Source organism: Chinchilla lanigera, unplaced genomic scaffold, assembly GCF_000276665.1.
Source record: "Chinchilla lanigera isolate Chin_1 unplaced genomic scaffold, ChiLan1.0 scaffold00056, whole genome shotgun sequence".
Classification (NCBI taxonomy): Eukaryota; Metazoa; Chordata; class Mammalia; order Rodentia; family Chinchillidae; genus Chinchilla; species Chinchilla lanigera.
Window position 1 is genome coordinate 8,237,451 of NW_004955457.1, and position 26,085 is coordinate 8,263,535.

The 26,085-nt window shown below is 39.6% G+C and overlaps 1 protein-coding gene and 1 pseudogene across 8 annotated transcripts in view; one reads left to right on the forward strand and one right to left on the reverse strand.

Moving 5' to 3' along the window:
* Window positions 1–26,085, forward strand: part of Mdh1b (malate dehydrogenase 1B, NAD (soluble)) — a 55,080-nt gene that overhangs the window by 24,180 nt on the left and 4,815 nt on the right. For 4 of the 8 annotated variants that reach the window (XM_005396994.2, XM_005396990.1, XM_005396995.1 and 1 more), the window contains 3 exons: window positions 735–812; window positions 6,170–6,218; window positions 19,741–20,614. In XM_005396994.2, the coding sequence (XP_005397051.1) occupies window positions 735–812; window positions 6,170–6,218; window positions 19,741–19,840 (227 nt within the window). In that variant the 3' untranslated portion in view covers window positions 19,841–20,614. Of the gene's footprint in view, window positions 1–734; window positions 813–6,169; window positions 6,219–6,387; window positions 6,560–10,290; window positions 10,793–11,919; window positions 12,629–19,740; window positions 20,615–26,085 lie in introns of those variants that run through there. The other 4 variants (XM_005396991.2, XM_005396993.2, XM_005396992.1 and 1 more) reach the window with 4 other exon arrangements.
* LOC102014536 lies at window positions 15,462–17,696 on the reverse strand (annotated as a pseudogene).

Here is a 26,085-nt window from a genome sequence, read left to right on the forward strand (position 1 = left end):
GAGCCACCATTCCAGACAACAGCAGGGGTAATTCTCACCCTCATGCTGCAGTGAGACTCTCTGTCCGGGCTGGACTCAATCACATTCTTTTGGCCAGTTAAGGGAACATCTGCTTCTATATAGCCATCTCTGCATATCTCAGTGAATAGAGTTGAAGTAAAGGTCCCATAAAGGTGAGGAGCTTTATTTCTCAGGAGAGTGCAGCCTGGTGGCCTCCCACAGGTGCAAGCAGAGACAGCAATGTAGAAGTCCAATGAGAAGTTACTTTTCACTTGAACTCTTATTTTCATGTAGAAGCCTTCTGGGTAGAAGCCTTCTGGGTAGCTTTCTGCATTTGGTAGGCTAGAGCTACAGTTCCTCTCATCATAATGAGTTACACAACTGCCATCCTAAATTTGATTCCATTGAGTGGTAGGTAGCCTTAAGTTTTCCATCTACACCTACATTATAGAGATTTGTCAAGTAAATTCACCTGACCTACACACTATGTTCTAGTCAACTAAGGTCACAATATATATTATTGAACTTGACTCTGTTGCTTTTAGACTCTGCCCCTCCCCAAGAGAAAAACACTGTGCTAAGGAGTCCAAACTCAGAGCATTGAAAATAGTCAGAGCATTGCACCCTCTCACTGTTTGGAAATCTTTGCTTAATAACTTCTCGATGAGATGATTCATGTATGAGGTTTGTTTAATCCCATCAATTAAAATAATGCACAATTTCCTGGTTTTTAGAAACTGAAACACCCAAAAGAGATGAAACAATTTTATCCATCACCGAAGACCACCAGGAAGAACGCAGGCTTTCAAATGGTAAGACACTCAAGTTAAAAAAAAAAAAAAAGAGCTACCTTTTTACTCATAAGATTCACATTACATATTGAAGAAAGGAATTTGATCATTCCTTAACCATAAAATGTGAGGTAAGTCATTATCACACTTATCTTGTGCTCAAAGACATTATATTTAAAATATCTTTAAACCTTTGAAGGAAATGACAGATATTTGTTGAGTATCTTCCATCCTGGTTTCTGTGAGAGATCTTGGGGGACACCATAAATAATGGCCACAAACTTTCTATGAGAAAGCAGCCAAGAGACCAGGAAGTGACAAAGTACATGATGAATTGAAAAGCATAATGAAATAGGACCTATGTCAAAAGGCAAAGAATTACACAATAAGCAACCTGAAAGCTCACAAAAAGGGAAAGATCCTTCAATGTAGGAAGGAGAAAACAAGTATTCCTTCAAATCTGCCTGGAACTTAACATGGCGAAAGATAAATAAATGGATATTTATTCAGAAACTGTGCTCATTCAGTTAGGCAAGAAGAAAAAGTGCTAGAGATCCATACAGCAATGTGTACATAATTGACAACATTCTCTCCTTAAAAATGTAGGAAGGTAGATTTCATGTTATAGGTATCTTTCCATCAAAACCCTGTGAGATGCTAGTGACATAAAAATATATCACGATAGCTCCTGCCCTCAGAAGTACTTTCCATCTAGCTTGGAAAATAGCAAAGCAAAGATAAACTTGCTCTGTTAAGAGATGTCTTAGTTTGTGTAGGCTGCTATAGCAAAGTACCATAAACTAGGTGGCATATAAATCACAGAAATTTTTTTCTTAAAGTTCTAAAGCTAGGAAGTCCAAGATCAAGGCATTGGTAGAATCAATGTAGTCAGGATGCATTTCCAGGTTCATAGTTGTTCACATGGTAGAGAAGGACAAATGAGCTCCTTTGCCTCTGTTTTATAAGGACATAATCCCACTCCTAAGAGCAGCACCTTCATGATCTAACCATGCCCATAGCCCATGCTCTTACCACAGTTACACTGGGGTGTAGGCTTCAACATATGAACTCGAGTAGAGGGGTGACACAAACACGTGGACTCTAGCAAGAGGCAGGCGCTATCAGAGGACCAAGCTATGATGGGAACACATAGGGGCCTCCTAATATAGGCTTTCCAGAAGACAGGACATGGAAGTTGAGTCTGGAAGGATGAGGGATGACTTATAATTTAGAGAACAGGAAGTATGCAAATGGAGGGGCAGACAGGAAGGAGATTGTGAAAGGTAACCACCCATTACAGGGCAAAGAACATGGCAAAGGAAATCAAGGCATGTTCAGATGTGCAAATCTGAGGTGGTAAAAACATTGTTTTCAGAGACGGTAAGTAGTGTAGGACACCACAAGGAGTAGAACTGGGGAGGTAAGTGAGGGCTGTATGTTGTCTGGCTGTGTGGTTTTCAGCATGGCTGGTGGATGGTGAGCAAAGCTGGAATAGATGGGCTCAGGGTTACAGAACTGGTCAGGCTGGATGAGTAACCCTACAGAGAACTGTCGCACACCCCAGATCATTGACCAGATCATTTCACAATCTCCTTCCTGTCTGCCCCTCCATTTGCATACTAAATTATGGTCAACTCAGTCCCAGCTAGAATTGGTCTTTGAAGAGGCCCAGTCAGCTACGGTGTCGCTAGGTTTCTGACTAGGAGCACTTCATTTCTACTGAGGCACTAAGGACCTTGTTAGAGAACTGAGATTTCATGAGGAATTTGACTGGATGGATGAACATAAGCCATGTTGAAGATCATGTATTCTCTAGAATACTTAAAATTTAAGTTGTTAATTAAAATTACAGATACTTAAAGCTCCTAAGTCATATTCCTATACAGACTAAAGTCTTTCAGTCATGAGAAGGTGGGCAAATGGCATTGATTTCAGGCTGTTGTGGGGGCCATTTGTTGAATGAGTATTACAGTCAAACAGAATTTATTACAGTGCTTGCCATATTGTGAAAACAATGTCCATAACTTTACATGCATTGTAAAAACATCAATGATTATGCAATTGATTCAGTCACTAGCATTTTGCTCACTAAAATATTATTAAATTGATACAAAAAGAGTAAGGTGAGATCCTACTTGTTGATTAAATATATTCTATTTGTATTAAATCTATTAAATAAATTAAATCTATTTGTATTATTTCCTGTGGGATTGGGGTTTTTCATAAAGGTTTTGCCTACACCTGTATCTTCAAGAGTGCTACCTATTCTATCTTCCAGTAGATTTAGGGTTTCTGTTTTAATATTGATATTTAATAATTTGATCCATTTCAATTTTAAGTTAGTGCATGGTGAGAGACTTTGGTCTTGACTTAACCTTTGGCATGTGGAAGGCCAGTTTTTCCAGCACTGTCTATTAAAGACGCTATCTTTCTTCCAGTGAAGGCATTTGGCTCTTTTGTAAAAGATAAGGTGGCTAAGTGTGTTTGGAGTTGTTTCTGCACCTTCTAATCTGTTCCACTGATCCTCAGGTCTGTTTTTTTGATAGTAAAATGCTGTTTTTATCATGGTGGCTTTGTGGTATAATTTTAAGTCAGGATTGTTGTATTCAGGGTTTACAGGGCAATAGATTTAGTACAGGATGCATAACTTATAGGATTATTTTATAATATTCACCCAGAGTCAAATGCAGAAGCATGCAGGAGATCTGTTCATGAACTAGAGACCCAAGGACTCTAGCTGAGAGCCTAGATCCCATGGCAATATCCTGCATGAGTCCTGCTGAAGACCTAGAGCTCATGACAGTGTTCTCCATGAGTCTAGCTGGAGGCTTAGAGCCCACAACAATGTCTCATGCAAGTCTGTATCAAGGATCTGCTTGGGAAGGCCAAAGGCCAGTGGTGGAATCTAGAAAGTCTGTGCCAGCAGGGTGAAGGATCTGTGTCAGCAGCCTGAGGGTTCTGCACTGGAGCCAGAAAGTGACAGTCAAGGTAAGGACCAGAGCTCCCCTGAAGAGAACCACAGCCATCCTCGATGACAGTGAGGACCTGAGCTTTTGCAGTGAAGAGAACAGCCAAGTTCATATCAGGAAAGCCAACGTGACAAGCTTCTCCAGGAGAATCAACAGCACACCATCTTCCCCTCCTGTTCTTTTATGTTGCTGGCAACAGTCTTTAGGTGGTCCTTCCACACTCACAGCCACACTGATTCAGTTCAGCTGGGTGTTGCAAACTGACTATTAGTTAAGTCACCACAGGGATCATGACGCCTCTGTCTTGCCTTTGTTGCCCACAAAAGCCTTTGCTATTCTAGGTCTCTTCTGATTCCAAATGAATTTTAGGATTATTTTCTCTAATTCTGTGAGATATACTATTGGTATTTTGATCAGGATTGCATTAAATGTATATAACAACTTTGGAAGTATGGCCATTTTAACTATATTGGTTCTTCCTACCCAAGAACACAAGCATATTCTTTTCTGATATCCTCTTCAGTCTCTTTTTTCAGAGTACTGTAGTTTTCAGCATAAAAGTCTTTTACTTCCTTCTGAAAGGTGTGGTTTCCTTAATTTCTGTCTCAGTGAGTTTGTTATTTGTATACAGGAATTCTATTGATTTTTGAGTGTTGACTTTGTATCCAGCTACACTACTGAGTTTGGTTATTAACTCTAGAAGTCTTTCCGTGGAGTTTTTGGGGTCTTCTTTGTAAAGTATCGTGTCATCTGCCAGTAATGATGATTTAACTTCTCTTTTTCCTATCATTATTTATTTTATTTCTTTCTCTTGTCTGAATGCTCTGGCTAATGTTTCCAGAACTGTATTGAAAAGGAGTGGTGGGGGGCTGGGGATTTAGCTCAGCGGCAAAACCGCCTGCCTGGCAAGCGCAAGGTCGTGAGTTCGGTTCCCAGTACCGGAGAAAAATCAAAAAAAAAAAAAAAGAAAAGGAGTGGTGGTAGTGGACATCCTTGTCTTGTTTCTGATTTTAAAGCGAACGTTTTCAGTTTTTGATCATCTAGTATGATATTGACTGCTGATTTGTCATAGGTGGCTCTTTCAAATTGAGATAAAGATTATTCCAATTTCCTGTTGGATTTTTATAATAGATGAGTGTTGGACTTTGTCAAATCCTTTTTTGTGTCTATGGAGATGATCATGTGGTTTTTGTCCTTGTTCTGTTGATATGGTGTATTGCATTTATTGATTTGTGTGTGATGAACCATCCCTGTACCCCTTTCATGAATCCTGCTTGGTCGTGGTGTATAATTTCTTGATGATTTGCTGCATTCTGTTTGCCAGTATGTTACTGAGGATTTTTGTATCTATATTCATTAGGGACATTGCTCTGTAATTCTCTTTTGTGATTGGCTGCAGAAATCTAGGTTATCGGTACCTACTTGGAGAACTTGTATTCAAATATGAAGGAAAAAAGAGAAGAAACAGACAGATTCTGAGACACATATGAATTACCAAAGCTGAATCAAGAAAATATAAAAATTCTAAATAACTCAGTATCTGTCAATGAAATAGAAGATGTAATTAAAAACTTACCAACAAAGAAAATCCAGGTCCTGATGGATTCACAGTTGAATTCTACAAAGAATTTAGAGAAGATCTGATGCCACTACTCCTTTAATGAAATTGAAAGGGAAGCAATACTCCCAAACACATTCCTGGAAGTAAATGTTACCCTGATATCAAAACCTGAGAAGGAGCCAATCAAAAAATAGAGGAGATGTATCTGACCTCTAGTACCTTCCTCTTGGGCTCTTTCTCTACTCTCTGCTTCTTGGTTCTCATAAAATACTTGTACCTTTATTCATTTCTGTCCATCATGATGTTTCTGCATTGGAAACAGTGCATCACAGACTGAAATCTCTGAAAGAATGAGACAAAATAAACCTTTTACTTTTTGTCTTTTTGAGACAGGGTCTTGCTATGCAGTGAAGGCTGGCCTTGAGCTCACTTTGTAGCCCAGGCTGGCCTTGAACAATGATCTTCCTGCCTCAGCCTCCCAAGTGCTAGGATTATAGGCATGCACCACCATGTCCAGCTAACTTTTTTCTTTAAAAAGAAGAAGAAAAGAAAAGAGTAAGAGTACCAGGGTTTCCCCTCCCCATAAACTAGAATAAAATAGAAAAAAAGAGGTAAGTAATAAAAAGTTTCAAGAAAATGAAAGTAAAAATAGATTAGAAAAGGTGTATTATTTCATGTACTTCTCATTTCATTTGTTTATACACAAGTGCACATACTGGGCTATAACATAAAATGTATTTTTTTATTGCAGATACTGGTCCACAGTGTTTGAAAAACACTGATGTAGACATCTCACAGGCTGCTGGTTATATTTTAAACTCAACATGTTTTGTTTAATTTGTTTTCAGAACGTAAAGGTAGCATGTATTCTGCCTCAGATGAAGTTGATCTTGCAAGGTAAGTCAGTGGAGCTACAGGGGATCTTCAGAGAACTCGCTCTTGTTGTTCATGTTGTCTGCTTATAGAAAATGATATGGTCAGAAGAAATGGCCAGAAATGGAAATAAGTTTTAAATAACTCTGGTCTTTTTTCTTTTCTCTCCCCACATTTTTTCCTTTCTTTGCAGAACTCTGAAACAATTGCCAGAACATGACTCAGATGTGTGATCCTCCTGCCTCAGCCTCCCTCAGAGTGCTGAAATTACAGGAATGAGTCACCAAGCCTGACTGATTCCTTCCTTATACTTCATAAACCCTTTGAAAGAGGGATAAAAATCATAATATAGTAATTATTTTTAATATTGAAATTGCTTCCTTTTAGAGACTGAGTGCACAAACTGCCACCCAAAACTCACTTATTTATTGCCAAGTACCAAAACTGCAGTTAAGCATGAATACTGATGTTTTAGTTTAGAAAAAAAAATTCATATATTAACATATTTTATCTTAAAAGAAAAACACAATAACAGAACTTTCAATGATACAAGCAACTTTCTACTGAAAGGTAAAAGTGCGTTTGGCATACTTTTGCACAATTAATGTGATCTTTGCTGTTGTATACATGCTGATAATTTGTCAAACCTTGGCAGGGGAAGGGGCTTGCACGCCAACAGAAAGAGCTCCTGTGTTTCTCCTGCAGCATGCATGCCATAGACTTACTACCACTGCTATATACAGTTCCTCATTCAGTAACCAGCTCATTTAACAACCTAGTCACAGGAATGGAACTCAGTCGTTAAATGAGGGATGTCTGTATTTGTGAATATTTATGCAAAGGCTTGGATTGAACTCCATGCAAAAGTGTTGTAACATCTTGCAACTTAAGAGAACAAGGCTTTCTGAGAAGCTTCAGAATGTAAGAATCAATAGAGGTATCTAGACAATTTTCTTCACTGTTTGGGATGAAATACCTGACACAAAGTAAAAAAGGAGAGGTTTATTTTGGTTCGTCGTTTTAGAAGTCTTGGTCCAGCATCACTGGCTGGCTCCAAGGCAGAAAACAGCATAGCAAAAGGCATAGAAGAGGAAAGTTGCTCACAGCATGATAGCCAGGAAGCAGAGAGAGAAGGGAGGCATCAGGAAGAGAGATACACACTTCCAGGTCATTTCCCAGTTATCTCTCTGGTTCTGACCAGACCCCACCTCCTAACAGCAAAGTCGGCTATATCACCCCCAGGATTCAGTTACCTTCCAAAAGCCCACCTATGAATGCATAAAGGACTTTGGAGGAGCTTTTTGATCCAAGCCATAAAATTTCACCCTGACACCCAAAAGACTTGTGTGTCCCTCTTTATGCAAACTGCATTTAATCCATCTCTAAGACTCACAAAAGTTTGAACAGTTCCATCACTGCTGAAAAGTCCAAGTCCAAAGTCTTATCTGAGACTCAAGGCAAACTTTTAGCTGTGAACCCCTGTTAAAATCAAAGAGAAAGTCAAACACTTCCAGCATATAGTGGCACATGGTAAACATTCTCATTCCAAAAGGAAGAAAGAGGGGAATAGAAAAGAATCAGACCAATGCAAGACTGAAACCCAGCAGGGAAGCATTAAGTCCTCTAATTCAATGTCCAGCATCTGGGGCAAAAGTGTGAGTTCCAAAGGGCTCAGGAGGCCTTGCTTCACACACTGCTCTCTCAAGCCACACTGCCTGGTCTCTTAAGTCTTCTTTTGAAATCTATGTGAAAGTCTTCTTGACCCCACAATTCTTACACTCTGCCTGCTGGTAAAACCAGCACCATGTGTATGACACCAAGATCTGCTGCCAGTTTGAGCTAGGCATGGCTATAGCAGTCTCTGAGTGCCTGGACAGCTCAGCACTGTGAAACAAATCCTAGGGAACAAATTTATGAGCAGAGTGTTCTGGGACTGTCCTCTCAAAGCAAAGTCTTCAATCTGGTTCCTTGGGATTTCAAAAGGTTGGGTCTTGCTGATTTTCAGGATGCTGTTAACACATCCTACCAACTGTTCTGATACAAAGTATTTGGCTTCCTTTTAATACTAATCTTTTTAATCAGACAAGCTCTCCTTGGCCAAAACTTCACAGTCCCCAAATTTATAGACACTTCCCTTCTGCCTGAGCAATGACACCTGCCTGTGCAGTGCTCAGGATACTCAGTACATAAACAAATGTGCTGCCCAAGTGATGCTCTGAATAAACTGATAAGTGGTTAATCTCAGTGTCCCATAAAGTCTCCAGACATATATAAAATGTAGACAAATCTTCTACCAAAGCATAATACACATGCAATGGAATCCTTGTTCCCAAGTGAAACCTTCTGAGCTTGGTCTTTATTCTCTGGCTTTCTATCAGTATTTTGGTTCTCTGATCTCTGACCAGAATCTCTCATAAAGCTCAGCTTATATCATTCTAGGCCTTCTCCAACTGGGATCTACAAATTCCTCCTGCAAGCCAGTTCCAAAGGCTTCTAAACCACATGGTCAAGTACAGTCACAGTTATGACCCCACTCCTGGTACCAGTTAGTCAAGTTCTTCAGCACTGGGACAAAATATCCAACACTCACAACTTAAAGGAGGAGAGGTTTATTTTGGCTCCCAGTCTCAGAAGTCTGTCCTTCAATGGTCATCTGGCTGCAAGGCAGAAATCATCATGGCAAGAAAATGTAGTGCAGGAAAGGTGCTCACATCATGGTGGTCAGGAAACAGAAGGGAGGAGTCAGAAAGGGAGATGTACCCTTCCAAGTTATGACCCAGTGACTATGTCTTCTGACCACACCCCACCTCCTAATAACAAATCAGCTATATTGTCCCCATGATCCATTTATCTTCCAAAAGCCCTGACTATGAGTGCATGAGGCCTTTGGTGGATATTCTCAATCCAAGTTATAGTAGTAGAAGAAAATAAGAATAACTGCAAACACTGATGTATTTTGAATACTAAAAACCAGTCATTTAATTCTCTGCTTCCTACAATGGATTTTTTTAGATTTTTTTTAGGGGGCTGTTTTTGGGTTTTTTGGGAGGGTACCGGGAATCAAACTCACGACCTTGCACTTGCCAGGCAGGCACTGTGCCACTGAGCTATATCCCCAACCCCTGATTTTTTTAGATTTGATTACTGAAACCTTCTCTAAGAAGCTACAGATTCAAGAATCCATAAATAGTAGGCAGGTGCTAGACAAGATATCAATGAAGACTTTCTTGTTCTATGAACAAAGCTGGGTAGTGGAAGATCAAGTGTTCTTGCAGTATAATCCCACCCCCACATCCAGGGGCTTCAGGCTAGCTTGACCACTCCCCTGGAGCCTAGCTCCCCTTTTTATAACCAAGTCTCAGTCAGTGAGAACCTAATCCTTCCATCAGAATGAATAATTATATAAGTAAGGTATTGAACAAAAATACATTTTACAAGTCCATATTTCCAAAGTATGTACCTAAGTTTGCCCCATATTTTATGAAAACAAAGCTGGTATAGATTTTTTTTTTTCTTTTCCCCCTCCGGTACCAGGAACTGAACTCATGACCTTGAGCTTGCTGGGCAGGCCCTTTTGCCGCTGAGCTAAATCCCCAGCCCCTCTGGTATAGATTTTTGTGGTTGACCAACCAAGATCTTCACCAAAGCTCCACATGTATTTAACTGTCCAATAAAATGAACACAGTTTAGTGGACCTTTCGTTCTGAAAGTGTGTATATTTGGACTGGGGCTAGCTATGGAGAATTAGAATTAGTGCACTGAGGAGCAGCAGAACTCAGAGACAAAATAGAGCTGAGAATATATCTGCCTACAGAATTCAGAACAACATGCAGAGGAGCCAGAACATACTGCACGTGTCATAAGGACAGATGAGGCCAGAATTACATTTGCTCTATGAAAATATCTAATAATGGTCTCATGGTTTTATTTCTTCATAGAATCTTACAGGTTCACTTCCTCAGCCATTGAATCAGAATGAATACAGGAACACAGTAAACAAAGGAAGAAGGGAGTAAAAGAAAAGCTAGTAAAAATAAACAATTAATATATACTGTATGTTAATAGCTACATCTCTTCATTTTTCTTCCTTTTACAGACTCTGAAGGCAAAACTGAAAGACACTAACAGGTGCAGTTAGACCAAATCTAAAGTTTCTAGTTATTTGGCACTGTAATAAATACAGAAAGATCTACAAATGGTTGCATTTAGGGAAGAATAACCTTGAAGATTTATTGCAGCCTAAGATATTATTATGCTGAGCAATTAAATATTTTTTGACAGCACAAAAAGTCAGAATTCAATCATTTTGTGTCACCTATGTTCACTCCTGTGTTTCTTTGTTTCTTTTCTCAGAAATAGTTTGGTGTCAGTTGCTGTTTTAAAAATTACATTAAGAAAGAGTTGTCAGTCATTGCCTATTTTTATGAGAAAGCTGTTTCCTTCCACCAGCTATTCCTCACATTTGCCCCCATGCCCTTAAGCACCTTGGCTTCAACTGATTGGGTTGCAATGGAGAAACAATCTTTTTTTGTTCTCTCTCTGTCTCTCCCTCTGTCTCTCTGTCTCTGTCTCTTTCTCTCTGTCTCTCTCTCTCTTTCTGTCTCTGTCTCTGTCTCTGTCTCTCTCTCTCTCTCTCTCTCTCTCTCACATACACACACACACACACACACACACACACACGCGCACGCACATACTAACTTAAATGGTAGAGTAAATTGGTATCTGAGTCAGGCTAATGGTAATAAACTAGAGAAGACCACAGGTTTCTGCTGTGAGATCTTCAGGGCTGGTCAGGTTCTAAAGTTTCAGAAGACCTGGATGTGTGCTGTGTTTCATGTAAGCATCTTTGTAACAAAATGAACTTTTTCATTAACTTCAGTTGAATAGGTTTCTATATCTTGATACTAGAGATGGCCTAAGTAAATTTAATTTTAAAGAAAACCACAATATTTTTACCATAAAATTACATTCCTTAGCTATGAATTAGCCTTTTATTAAAGCAGTACTAGTCAAACCATTATACTCATATACTTTCAAATGTAATAGGATCCTACAAAAGTGCCAGTTAGGAACTTTTAAAAACTCAGGAGTCTTGTTAAAAACTGCAGCTCTTTGTGCTTTCTCTATATTTTTAAATAACTCTTATGGTACAAATTATTTTCTGGAAATTCATAAGAGTTTGAAGTGCTTATTTGTTGTTTCTATATTTTCATAATAAAACGGATCATTTCAAACCCTGATTGGTGCCTTAGTCTCTCTCTCTCGTCACTGAGACACAATACATCACACAACTTAACAGGTTTATTTTGGCTCAGTTTGTAGAGGTTTCAATCCACAGTTGGCTGGCTTCAGGGCACAATGGCAGGACACAGGGACATGGCAGGGGACAGCTGCTCATGGCATGGCATCCAAGAAGGAAAGAGAAAGTCAAGGGAGGAGATAAACCCTTTGAAGCCTTGCTCGGACTGACCCACCTCTTCTGACCAGACTCCACCTCCGAACAGCAAGTCAGCTGTGAACCCCCATCATCCAGTCTCCTTCCAAAACCCCCACCTAGGCCCATTTGAGGCTCTTGGCAGACATCAAGCTATCAACCACAACAATAGGCTTTTGCTTGCTCCCAAAGTCAGGCTTTAATTGGATGTTATCGTGAAGAAAGCATAATGTTTGCATTAAGGACAGTGGTTCATTCCCTACTCTTACCACTTTCCCTGCCTCTCTGCAGGGTCCCAAACCAAAGGGGTGTGACCACAAGGAGCACTGCATGGCTGGATGCTTGAGGCACATGGCAGTTGTACTTCGCCTTACCGGGCTTCCTGCTAAGATTGAACTACATTGGAAAATATGATTCGGACCAAGAAGTCAAAGCAAAGCTCCCTGCTCCATACCCCTTGAATCAGATATGTGAACCACTCCTTTCCCAGAACAAGGTAGAAAAGCCAGAACATAGAATATAACCATAGACACACTTTACCTTTTCATCATTTTGGGGGTGTTAAGCTCTGACCAATTAGCTATCAATTTTTTTCTTCAATTGATGGACACCTAGGACAGTGCTAGAAAGAAAGATAAGCAGAGTTTTATGCTCTTAGGGACATGTTCAACCCCATCCCATCAGCCTGTACTTTCCAGGATGAACATGAACTGTCCTGTATTTGACACCAGTATAGTATGTTCTGGAATAGACTCCCTTAAGCAAACAGGAAAACTTGATATTCATCATTATATCCATCACCATACATTTTCCCATTTAAATCCATCACCATACATTTAAGAGAAAATACCCAGTGTGAATAATTACTCTATTAGTCACTGAAATATGAGTTGTGTTAACTTTAGCATACACTGTCAGATAATTTCCCTATACTCATCCTTATTCTCTTTCTCTCTCTCTCTCTCTCTCTCTCTCTCTCTCTCTCTCTTTTAAGATTGGGTCTCACTATGCAGTTCTGGCTGACTTTGAACTCACTATATAGCCAAAACTGTTCTGGAACTTGCATTGATCCTCCTGCTTCAGCCTCTCAAGTGAGTGCTGGGATTACAAGTGTGCACCACCATGACAAGACCCTATTCTTTTCAATAATAGAACTCTGATTTTGTCAGGATGGCTGGTTAGGGTATGAATATTGACATATGTGATCTAACCTCATTTGACAGTCACTGGTCCAGGGGCAAGCATGTGACCCAGTGTTTGGGGAAATGATATATAAAGAGAAATCTTCTGCAGGCCTACAACAGAGTGGGAAAAAGAAGCAAGGGAGTGACAGAGACAGAGACTATGGCTCCTCCCTACTTCCTGTTTCAAACACTGTCTTACATTTTGTGGCCATGAAGAAACATACCACTGGCATAGTGAAGTGGAAATTTAGAAAGATAGAAAAGTCCTGGTGCCTCTTGAGGACTTGACTTCAAAACCCTCTGAATCAACCCAGGACCACTTCCAGAATGTCTGTCAAATAACAATTTGCTTATTGTTATCTTCAGAGTAGTTGCTCAGATCATCAGATATAAGCACAAAAAATTAATCAAACAATATAAACACTAACTGTCCCTTTCAATGAACTAAAAGAAATTGGTAGTACAATTATCTTTGCTGTCTTATATATTTATAGATAAATAGATATAAATTTTCTCCTCCTTTTCTCCTTTCCCCCATCCCAGTTGTTCTTTCCTTTTGAACAATTTCTTTCCCTTTTGCAATATCTATTGCACTTTTTGGATCATATTTACTCATTCAGTTTTTTTACACTAGGGAGACAATACAATGTTTACACATTTGAGTCTGGTTCATTTCACTTATTAGTATGCTCTCTAGTTGCATCGATTTACCTATAAAAACCTTGAGTTTATCTTTATTAATAGCTGAGTAGTACTCCATTATATAAAAAGACCACATCTTTTTAATCCATTCCTCAGTTGATGGGCATTTGGGTTGTTTCCAAGATTTAGCTATGACAAATTGTGCTGCTATAAACATGGGTACACATATATTGCTGTGTTACAATGTTTTCAATTCTTCTGGAAAAAATACCCAGAAGGGGAATAGCTGGGTTGAGTGGGACCTCTAATCCTAGTTTTTTTTTCATACAATTTATTGAAGAACTGAGTATGTTCTATGGTCCATGCCATCAGGTGCTGAATGCAGATAAATTCTGGCCTGTAAAGAGCTCACAGTCTCACAGGGAAAAGACAAAAATAAATAATGTGACTAGAGTTTGCAAATGGAACTACTTTGAAAGACAAAGGGCATGGGAACCTATGTCGTCTGATCAACATCTATAGGAAGGAAAGGACTGGCTGACATTTTCATGAAGAATAAATAAGGCAATGTTTCTCAAAGTACAACTTGCTGCTGGGGGTTTAGCTCAGTGGTACAGCACCTGCCTGGCAAGCATGAGGTCATGAGTTCAATTCCTGGTAGCAGAAGTTTTTAAAAAAGTATAACTTGCTAATTACTTACATCAGAGTCATATGGAGCACATATTAAAATATACATCCCAGCACTTTCTGCAAATATTCTAATTTAGAAAGGCACGGGTCTGGGAAACCACATTTTAAAGCACTCTGATTTCCATTTAAAGCAGATGATTCCATTGCATCTTTTTTTCATTACCAGTTTTTTATTTATTTTTTTATTAATCAAGTGTATTGGTACATTTTAGGTATACACAATGATCACATTCATCATAGCCCACCGCATCTTAATGTTTAAGAACTGGTGAGATGTTGTATAAACTGGAACAAATAATGATCTGTACACCTGTTATGCTAATCTCTACTGGTCTTTAATAAGTGCAGGGGAAGTAGAGAAGAGGAAAGGGGCTGACACATATTAAGTTATCCTATAGTCTCCATATATGTTAACTTCTCATAATAATCCTATGAGGAAGATATTGTAATCTCCATTTTACAGAGGGAAAAATAAGGAGTTTAAATAACTCGTTCAACATTATAGAGCTAATGAGTAGCAACATAACATTTGAACCCAGATTCATTTAACTATAAAGCCTGCCAACTTCCTATGGGGATATCAGGGGACAGATTAAATATCATAGTTTTCTTTTAGTTCTTTGCTCACTCTCTCTAGATAAATATAAAGAACAGCCAGATGGTACTACAGTCATATCCAATGTAATTAATTACCCATGGAGGTGATACATTCTTCTTTGGCAAGCTGGGATTGAGGGCAAAGCTGGAACTATAAAACAAGTGGCCACTTTTCACTTCTTTTTCCATCATTTTCTCACCCTGTGGTGGAGGTGTTATGAAAATATCCTATGGTTAAAACTGGGTCCATCTGCAGGGAAGCACAAACATAATTGGATACTCATGAGTGCAACCCCAACTGCTGTCTATGATTTCTGGATTGCAAAACAACCAGAAGGTCAGAGGGCATTCAAGGAAAATGGCAGGGCTGATAAAACTCAAGTTTCTCAGAAGATAAACTGCCAGAACGAGTGGCAGATTCAGAATTTGCATTAGGAAAAGCTCAGCCTTTAGGGAAATTATGACAGGGGCAGCAGCTTCTCCAAATGAAACAAACACTATCTATCTCTCTATACACTGACTCAGACACACAACAGAAATAGGCTGCTCAGAAAATACTGGGAAGTCCAATACTATTTAAAAAGCTTGGTAAGCTGGGCATGGTGATGCACACTTATAATCCCAGCATTTGGGCTGCAGCAGGAGGATTGCCATGAGTTCAAGGGCCCCCTGAACTAAACAGGGAGACCTTATCTCAAAAAACAATAACAACAACAAAAAGCTTGGAGGACAGGCCCAACTTATAAAAAGACTTACATAATAAAGAAAATACATACACACATGTGCATGTGCATGTAGACAAGCATACAGACCAAATGCCGCTTAAATTTCTGCTCACCATATTTTGCCATCCAATCAGATCTTAGGTAGGGGCTGCAGATAAAAGTACACATTAGATTAAGAAAAGGAAAGGCATAGCATAGGTGGCTGATAACAGCACTGAGGGTGCTTGGAGCCTCAAGTTCAGAAGGCAGGTGTGTAACCATCACCTTCTTCTATCACCGAGCCAGGAGCTACTACAACCTGCACATGGGCTTTTAGTGCTGGAAAACAACTTTTCTTACTCCTGGTGTCTCAAGAAATTGCTATGTTCCAAGATGAGTTTGCTAAAATCAGCCCATAGCACCAAAACTATGGACAGTACAAAACTTAGATTCCACTATTTTGTATAACAAAGACTATAAGCCAAATTTTACTTTATTGCTACATTTTCCCCCACAATCTGAGAATACGTACTCCCACCTCCTTTTTCATATAATGCTTAGGGTTGGTTTAAGAAAAAAATCATGCAAATTTGAAATGATCTTTTCCTTAGAAAAACATTTTATTTACACTGTGCTGATTTACTTCCTCCCAACACACAGCCTCTAACAGGCAGAGTTAGAGGAGCTGATGCCATAATCTATAGTTTAACAATATTTAGGCACTGCACCTGTTAATACAATGATATCTGAAATTTGTGAACACCACAAACCAGCTGCACTAAAGATAATAACTATGGGGGTGGGCATCTAGATGAAGTCTTTATCCTGTGGGAATATCTTCTTGTTTTAGAATCTAAACAAGATATTACGATTATGCCTTTGGCCAGTTGACCGGCATCTGGGAAGATTACATAAAGCTCACATCTAACTACGGCAGGTCTTCAAACTTATTATCCTGTCTCAAGCTCATGAAGATGTAGAACTGGAAGCTATGCAGTCACAATAGCTAAAATGCAACTGCACTGTTATATTATATAAAATCAAATGAACTATCATGCAGATCCCTGGCTTCCCCTTGACCAGAAACATTTAAAAAAATACCTCAAGTATTATTAGAACATGTGAGTACCTTCATTCCTGAACGTCAAGTATTAAGGCTCATCTCCATGATCACTTCTTGCCATAAACACATAGGACAACTCTTTACAGACTGCTTAGTGTAGGTGCTGAGCTCTTGAGTTTGGAGTGGAGGTGGTGGGTTTCTTATACTATCTAGGTGGAGCTGACTCTGTGAAGGGCCAGCTTGTATAGTTCTAAGTCTTATCCTGGTTCTGGGTACATTTCAGTTCTGCTCCAAGTCTACTTTGCTCCAACTCAACGATGACAGACATATATTTGAATTCATTTGGTCTGAAGTTAAATGTCTCCATTAACTCATGGGTCTCTTTACGATCAGTGGCATAGAAGAGCTGAATTGATTGGCGATGCACCGTGCCTCAGTAACATTCAGAAATGTGGAATCCATTTCTGCTGTCATCATCACTATGCCCTTTCCTTCCTTAAGTTCAGGGTAGTGACATAAAGTCAACTGGCTGGCTGTGGCATCACCTCAGGTTGCTGGACAGGACTGACCCCATTCCAGATCAAATCAAACTTCTTTAGGAATGGCTGTGTAGACTGTACCTTTTGCAGCAAAATACTGCTGCCAAATCTGTTTTATTTCTTCTGTAGTTTTGTCTTTCACCATCTCAATGTTAAAGATTCAACTGAGAGTCTTGTTCTCAGTGAATCCTTTGCTCATAGGCTGTTTCTCCAAGGCGTCTGTCTTTTGCTCCACACATTTGATGAAATCATCTCGCCTAGAATACTCCACTGGCTGCTTCTGAAACTCACTGCAACTCAAAAGCGGCTGTGTTGGACCTGCGCAGTTGCTGGATCTTGTCCTGGTAGTGGTGGTAGAAGGGGTTGACCTCCAGCTCTGCCCTGACGCACTGCGGTCCGCGCTCCCCAAGGGCTGGCCTGAGCCGCCATGCACTGGGAACATGCGCAGCTGTGCTGGTGAAACAAACCCCAGGGCCCAGGGTCCGACTGAGCACCGAGCAGAGGCTTCGGTGGAGGCCGGCCACTTGCAGGATGGCCGGGCCTGCGCCACATGCAGCCGCCATTGCAGCCCCCATCTCCCTCACCTCCTAGTCCTAGTTTTTAGAGGAATCTGCATACTGATTTCCACAGTGATTGCACCAGTCTACACTCCCACCAACAGTAGAGAAGGTTCCTTTTTCCCCACAGCCCCGCCAGCATTTGATATTGGTTGATTTTTTTAATGCTAGCTATTCTTTCTGGAGTTAGATGGAATCTCAGTGTTGTTTTAGTTTGCATTTCTCTTGTTTTGAAATTATCATTTTTATTGTTTTTTCTCTCTTTAAAATAAAAAATAATAACTCTATAGTTAAAACTCCTGTTAGTTATGGTTTTTGTTACTTACAGACACTGTACATAGATGGATGATAGATAGATAGTAAACCTTGGTTTGTGAGCACAATTTATTCTGGAAACATGCTTGTACTACAAAGCAGTTGTATATTGAAGCAAATTTCCCCATAATAAATAACGGAAGCACAGATGATTCATTCCATAATGCAAAAGTATTAAAAATATTCATATAAAAATGATTACAATACTATAATATAATACAAAATAGTAAAACACAAAATATAAAGAAAAATAAATTAACCTGAACTAACCTTTGAAAACTTTGGTGATAAGAATATTAAAATATCAGCCAATGTAGGTTTCGAATCTGAGTGGAAAAAGTAAGGTAGAAGTAAGTGGAAAAGTAAAGTAAAGTAAAGTAAAAAAAGTAAAGTACAGTGGAAAAGTAAGTGGAAAAAGTGAGGGAGACAAGAGGTGGGGGTTATGATGTAGGATGACTTTCACAATCACTAACAGAATCACTGGTGTCTATTGGCTTAATGAAATCTTTTTCTTTTTGTGCAACATTAGCAAGGCACCTATCCAACGATACTTGCTTTTGCCTCCTTTTGAGGATTTCATAGAAATGTGGCACTGCATTATTGTTAAACAGATTCATTGTTCTGACAGCCACAGACTTATTTGGATGGTGTTTTTCTACAAAATTTTGCACTGTTTCCCCAACATTTTACACATCTCCCTAATCTCATTTGAAATGACGGATTCCTCTGTCTCCTTTTCTGCTCTGCAGATGAGATCTCCCCTATAACCTCTTGCTGTTGACAGATGATCTCCCATAATCTCACAATGGCAGATAGAGGGGGAGAGAGAGAATGAATCATTGGCTCAGTTGTGATCATGTGATGTTCAGCATCATGTACCACTCATATTGCAAGACATTGCTCATTTATCAAGTTAAAGTTCATGAAAAATATTTGATCATCCTGGAGAATCCTCACTGAACAAGTTATTTGTAACCCAAAGTTTTACTGTATGTATGTGTGTGTGTGTGTGTGTGTGTGTGTGTGTGTGTATGGCCAATATCTGCTGCATAACTTGATAGGGAAATATTTCTAGTTATTTGTTTTAGGGGAATTGATAAATATATTTAGGCAATTTAAACAATTTACTTTTTCCACTCAGGTTCAAAACCTATATTGGCTGACATTTTAATATTCCTATCATTTCGAGCTAGTAAATACCATCAGCCTCCTTCAATCCCAGGCCAGTGGCTCTTTGACACTAGTATGACTCACAGTCATCTGTTTAAACAAATTGTGAAGTTTAAAATACCAGGAATTTATGACTCAGTAGGATGAATGCAAATTCTCAATAGGCAGAGTTTGCATTTCTGAAGCGTTGCCAGACATCGCTTCTCCTGCTGGGCTGGGGGCCACACTTCGGCAACCCCTACCCTGGGTGATGGGTAGTTACCTCCTAAGTCAGCCACCCTAATTCATCTTACCCACAATTACACTCCGGATACTTTTCATCTGGATTCTACTTTCTGACCACAGAATTCTTTTCCCAGTTTACCAGTAAATTATTTTACTTAAAGAATCCTAACACCAGTGAGACTAGTGCACCCATGTCTTGTAAAGGCCAGGTCTGCCACTTCCTTGCTTTTGCAGGTACCATACACCCTGCCTGGAGTGCCCACAAACCTCGTTACGCAAAAGCCTTCTCGGGTCTGGCACGGTGGAGTTGTCTTTTCTCTCTTGGCCAAATTATTATTTCTTTCCTTGTAGTTCATGGAAATGGAAATTATGAGATTCCAAGAAATAGAATGTAAAAAAGTTTTTTCTTTTCTCTACTCCCTACAGGTGCAAGGGTGAAGCAATGTTGTATATAACTTCGATTTGCTCTTTAACTGGCCTTGAAGTGAGCATCTTTAACGCTGAGATGCTCCTGGCCCAAAACTGAATGCAGAGGACACGGAAAGGTTACCCAGACCTGCAGCTGAGCTTCTGGAAGCACACTGCTAAACCTCCCAACAGTGAGCAGCTGCTCTGCCTCACATATTAATATATTCTGGGCAGAAGTTTTGAACCCACAGAGATATCTAATCACAAATCTCTCATTTCTCTGGTACAAAGAATGTGATTTTTATACGGAGGCCACAATCCAGGGTTTTGCATAGCTCACACAGTCTCCTCCTCCCTCCTTGTAGGTGTTCTTCCTGTCTCTAGGAAAGAGGCCACACATCCTGGCATGCTGCTCAAGAACAACATGTAGGGGTCACATTCAAGTAATGCCAAATAGGTTTTTCTTCCACACCCAGAATTAGCGCCATGGTTACAAAATCTTTGTGAAGAGCTCTGAGTCTTTGCTATAGTTTGGATGTGACTTTTTCCTCCAAGATTCGTGGGTTAGAGCCTGTGTCCTGGAGTGGCAATGTGAAGAGGTGGTGAGACTTTTAATAGGAGGAAACCATTGAGAGGTCAGTTGGGGATCCTGTCCCCAGAAAGGGTAAGGGGAGTTCTCATGGAGCTCGGGGTTAATTCTCCCCAGAGAGCTGTTATAAAAAGAGCAAAACTGGTCTTCCTCTCTGGCTTCCTGTCTTGCTGTGTAATCTCTCTCTCCTGCATAGCCTCCTGCCACAGTGCTCTCCAGAAGGATGTGATATAGCCAGGGGAGATCTAGCCAGAGCTGGCACCATGTTATTTGGACTTTCAGCCTCCAAAACTCTGCACTAAATAAACCTGTTTTCCTTTTATAAACTATAATCCTTGGGTATCTTCTTATACTACAGAAAATAGACTAATTTGGTCTTCATGGCTTCTTATCAGCAACATTTGAGATACATCTTGATCTTTTCAGGTTGCCATAACAAAATACCTTAAACTAGGTGGTTTTAAAACCATAGAAGGCCAGGTGTGGTGGCACATGCCTGAAATCCCAGCACTCGGGAGGCTGACTCGGGAGGATCACCACAAGTTTGAGGTCAGCCTGGGCTACATAGTGAACTCAAGGCCAGCCTGGACTACACAGTAAGACCCTGTCTCAAAAACAAAAAACAAAAACCATAGGAATTTTTCCTCACAGTTCTGGAGGCCAGGAAGTCTAAGATCCAGGTGCCAACAAATTCAATGATGGTGAGGACCCTTCTCTCAGTTTATAAATGATCCCTTCTCACTATGTCCTCACATAAAGGAATGGGCGAGGCAACTCTCTGAGGCCCCTTATAAGGTCACTCACCCCTCTCAAAGGCCTCACCTCCTGAAGCCTCATGTCAATGATTAGGTTTCAACCTTATCTATTAATTCGGACACCTCTCACTCCAAACCTGCTCCTCTCACAGTATCTCATTAGAGAGGAACTTCATCCTTTCATTTGCTCAAACCAAAACCCTTGGAGTCATCTTTGACTTCTATTTCTCTCACATTAAACACCCACTTGCAGAATATCCTGTTGGTTCTACCTTCAAAACATGATTCTGTATTTACCAGAAGCCAGTCTGCAGGATGACCTTAGTGAGCAAGCCTCTATACCTCTCTCCTAGATTACTGCAGGACCTCCTAATTGGTCTCCCTTGTTGGTTTGATTTGGTCGGGTTTGGTCTGATTTAGTTTGGTTTTTGAGACAGGGTGTCTCTATAGAGCCCAGGCCAGCCTTGAAATTGCTATGTAACCTAGGCTGGCCTTCAACTTATGACCATCCCACCTCAGACTTCCAAGTGCTTGGATTATTTCTTTTATATGTAACTGTTTACAGACCATTTTTAGGACAAGAGCTAAAAAATATTTTCTTTCCACATGTCAATCAAGTTACATCTCAACTATATTTAAAAGCCTGCAGTGTGGGGACTCTCTGTTATAAAGATTTTAAAGTGACCTCAAAATCCCTTCATGATCTGTCCCATTAATGTCTCTTACATAACCAAGAAACCAAGTTTAATGGTAGAATAAGAACGCCAATTTATCAAGCTTGGATGTAAAGTAAAAACACCAGAGGCATCAATGCTTCATTCCTCCCTCAATGCGTTCATTTCCTATACAAGCTACATGGACAACAAACTGCAATCATATCTCTTTGAATCAGAATTATGGAAAACTATTTAGATGGTCCAGATATCTGATAGTGTCAGATGCTAATTAACTTCCATATCCTGACAGAGCCATGAGCAGTATCGATGGTTGAGATCATAATGTGATCCTGCACGGTGCTAACCAGGCTCTCCTGATTCATTTATTCCACACATTTCTTGAGCACTTATGATGGGTCATGCAGTATGGGAAGCAGGTGTTGAGGACACAAGGATAAACAACAAGAGGGTTCTTGTTCCTGCCTTTAAGGAGTCTACTTTTGAGTTAAGAAGACAAGTAGTAAACGTACAAAGAAGCATGAGCTCGGAGTGAGCTAAGAGCTGTGAATAAAATGGAATGATGTGTGGAAGCAACTTCAGAAAGGGTAGTCATGGAGGAGTCAGGGAAGCCCGAAAACAAGAGTGGATCATTTCCAAGATGATATGATCTGGAGAAAGACTGCAAGCAGCGAAAGAGCAAGGTCCAGTATGAGGGGAACACGGAAGAATAGTAAGCTTTAAAAGACGTCAAAACTAGCCAGCATAAGAACAAGACAGGTATGGGATAGGTTTGGAGGAAGAGCTAGATTGTAGAAGGTTTCATTAAGTCTCAGTTAGTGATTTGGATTTTTTGCCAATACCATGGATTGAATCCAGGGCCTACATACTGAATTATAACCCCAGTCCTTTGTACTGGTTTTTGAAATTTTGAAAAAGACAGGGTCTTGCTAAATTGCTAAGTTGCCCAGGCTGGGCTTGAACTTGCTGGTTTTCTTTCTTCAGTCTCCTGAATGCTGGGATTTAGGTGCACACCATCATGCCCAGATTAGTGATTTGGATTTTGAAGCCACTAGCCATATGGGAAACTATTGTGTGAATCCAGGAAAGGAGGCGAGTGACTTAGACTTGGGAGATATCAGTGGAGGTGGTTGAAGAAGTGGAAAATCAGAGATACATCTTGGAGGAAACATTCATGGTACTTGAAGGGGAGTGAAAGTAGTGAGGAGAACAAATAAAAAGGGAAAATACCTGTTTTCATTTCAAAAGCTGGGTGGACAGTGCTGCCTTTTCCTGAAACATGGAAGAAGAATGGAGCAGATGTGTGAATGAAATAGAAAGTCAAGAGCATATCAACTTTAACTCCTAAATTGAGGTGGCAAATTATCAATGAGTCTCCAGTTTGGAGAAGAGGTCAGGACTACAGTTATCAATATGTGAAATGCCCATTTAAAGGTGAGTAAGGGACCCATATATTGTGCAACATACATAAGAGAGGGCAAGGAGTCAAAGATGTATTTGGATGGCACTTTTGCCACTAACTGGCAAAAAATCCAAATCACTAACTGATGTATTTAAAGGCCAGACTGAGAAGGAGAGATCAATGAAAGAAGAAACAGGTTTCAGATTGGGGAGAATCTGTAAAGAGTGGTACAACAGAGACAAAACAAGTATTTTAGCAGGGAAGTTCAATGCTTTTAGAAGCCTGGTAATCTGTGCTGGACTAGGGTGAAACAAACATGGAAGAGAGAAAAAAAAAAAAAAAAGAACAACTGGTTTCAGATTGTGGAACTGGAGCCAAAGGTATCACAATGAATTTACAAAGGAACCCAAGAAACTCTGGCATCCTCATAGCAATGAACACATTAAGCTACCAGATTTTGAGTTCTAAAATTATTCCCCACTGAAAGAAACCCACGCTTTTTGGAAAAATGATTGACTCTTGAACTGCAACAGGGTAAATTTCTAAGTCTGGAATATCTTGTTGAACAAGAAAATGCTAAAAAAATAATAATAGAATGGTACCTAAAGAACACAGACATTAGCTTGAAGAGACGACACAGTAACCAAGTATACAAAAGTAATGTTACCCAGTAATTAAACTGATATCGTGTTGCTCCTAATGTGATGTAGCGAGAAGGATAAAGAATTCCTTATGGCATGCTGTAATGCTAAGATTTCCTCTCGTTAGGACAAAATACTCAATACCCACAACTTAAAGGAGTCAAGATTTATTTTGGCTTATGGTTTCAGAGGTTTCAGTCCATGGTTGGGTGGTTCCAAGGCAGAAACATCATGGTGAAAGGGCATATCAAGGTAAAAGTGCTCACTTCATGACAGCGGGGAAACAATGCACAGGGGAAGAGTGCCCGAGAGGAAGGGGCCAGGGATCAGATATGGCAACGAAGGTGGACACCACCCAGATACACTCAGAAGCATGCTTTACTAATCCTCTAGGCAGCTGCCAAGCTAATCAAATTGTCAATCAGGATTAACCATCATGTACCACTGCCCCCTCATGTATGAATTGAAAATAGCCACAAAGTGGCAGCACATGAGCACAGTTAGAGATATCTTCTTCAAAATAGCTGGTCACACAATTAAAAAATGTCAATATCATGATGAACAAGAAGAGGTTAGAGAACTGTTCAAAATTACAGGACACTAAAGAAATATAAAAGCTAAAGGTAGTACATGCTGGATTTGATCCTGGGTCAGGAAAAAAATACTATAAAGGACATTACTTGCAGATTTTGAATAATAGCCATTGGATAATAGTGTTATATCAATGTTAAACTTCCTGATTTTTAAAATTGCATCATGGCTATGTAGGGCAATCTGCTTATTCTTAGGCACGATTTAAGAGGAAGAGGGGAAAATATCTGCAACTTACTCTCAAATGGTACAGAATAAACACTGTGTCACATGTGTGCACATGTGGTGAATTAATACAACAACAGTATGAATCTGGGTGAAGGGAACATGGGGTTATTTGTAATGTTCTTTCTGTCTTTGTGTATTTTGAAATTGAAAAATCAAAAGTTGATAGAAGAAAGCTAGGATAAAGGTGGAGAAATACAGTTCAGATTTAGCAATATAGATAGAGGTCACTGGTGATTTCTATATATTATTTTAGGAGCCTCAGCCATAAATACATGTGTCAGCCCACTCAGGAGGCCCAAGAGAGATTTTCAAAGGTAAGGTCCCAAGGTTAAAGAACACATGTTTGCAAGACATCAACAATAGCAGTAGGCAGCATGGAGCAGAGCAGAGAGCCAGAGTACAAGGGCAACAGAGCAAGAGAGCCACCTGCATCTTTACTGTATAATTCTTGTACAAGTTGTTATCTCATATTTACATTCTTGTATAGTGCTGTAACCAGCACATGTTTACCTGTGCTAAGTCACTGTTACATAACTGCATCCCACTATGTGCCTGTGCTAGACAAGTGGGGTCATGTCCTCAGGTGTCCTTAGACACCCCTGAGCTTTGAAGCAGTCTGGGTGGTTCCCCACAACATGGCATTAGCCAGTTTTTTACCTAAATATTGTATAATCCTTATCTAATTGTGAGTTAAATCTTCCTATTCTGTATTCCAACTGGATTATTGGCATACTTTTAATATGCTTAATTTGTTGTTCAAACTGATGCCAGTGATATGGAATAAGAACAAGTTGCAAAGCAAGAGGAAAAAGATGCAGCTATAATCATTTACATCCAGAAAATCCTCAAAAGTGCACTAATATGGGTTAGGATAAATGAGGCTTCAGTGAAATGGAGGGAAATAGTGGTAATAATAGTGGAATTTCACTAAAGAAGTGAAAAACTTTTACACTGAAAAATAAAAAAATTGATGAAAGAACTTGCAAACACACAAATGGGAAGATGCTTATGAGTTAGAAGATTTAATATTGCTAAGAAGTAAGTTCTACCTAAAGTAATCTACAGATTCAGTACAAACCAAATCATTATTTCAAAAGGTATTTTCCACCAAAATAGAAAAAACAAACCTAAAATATGTGCAAAACCACAAAAAAAGCCCAAACAGTCAAAGCAATTTTGAGCAAAATGAACAAAGCCAAAAAAATCACACTACCTAATTCCAAAATATACTACAAAGCTGTAGAAATCAAAACAGCATGGTGCTGGCACAAAAATAGATACACTGGAACAAAATTAAGAGTCCAGAAGTAAATCCACACATTTGTGGTCAATTGGTTTTGGACAAAACTTCTACAAACACACAAAGAGAAAGGACTATTTCTTCCACAATGCTATTTAAACAACTAGATATTCACGTGAAAAATAAAGTTAAACACTTTTCCCTAACCGTAACAAAAATTAACTCAAAATAAAGTCTTAAACA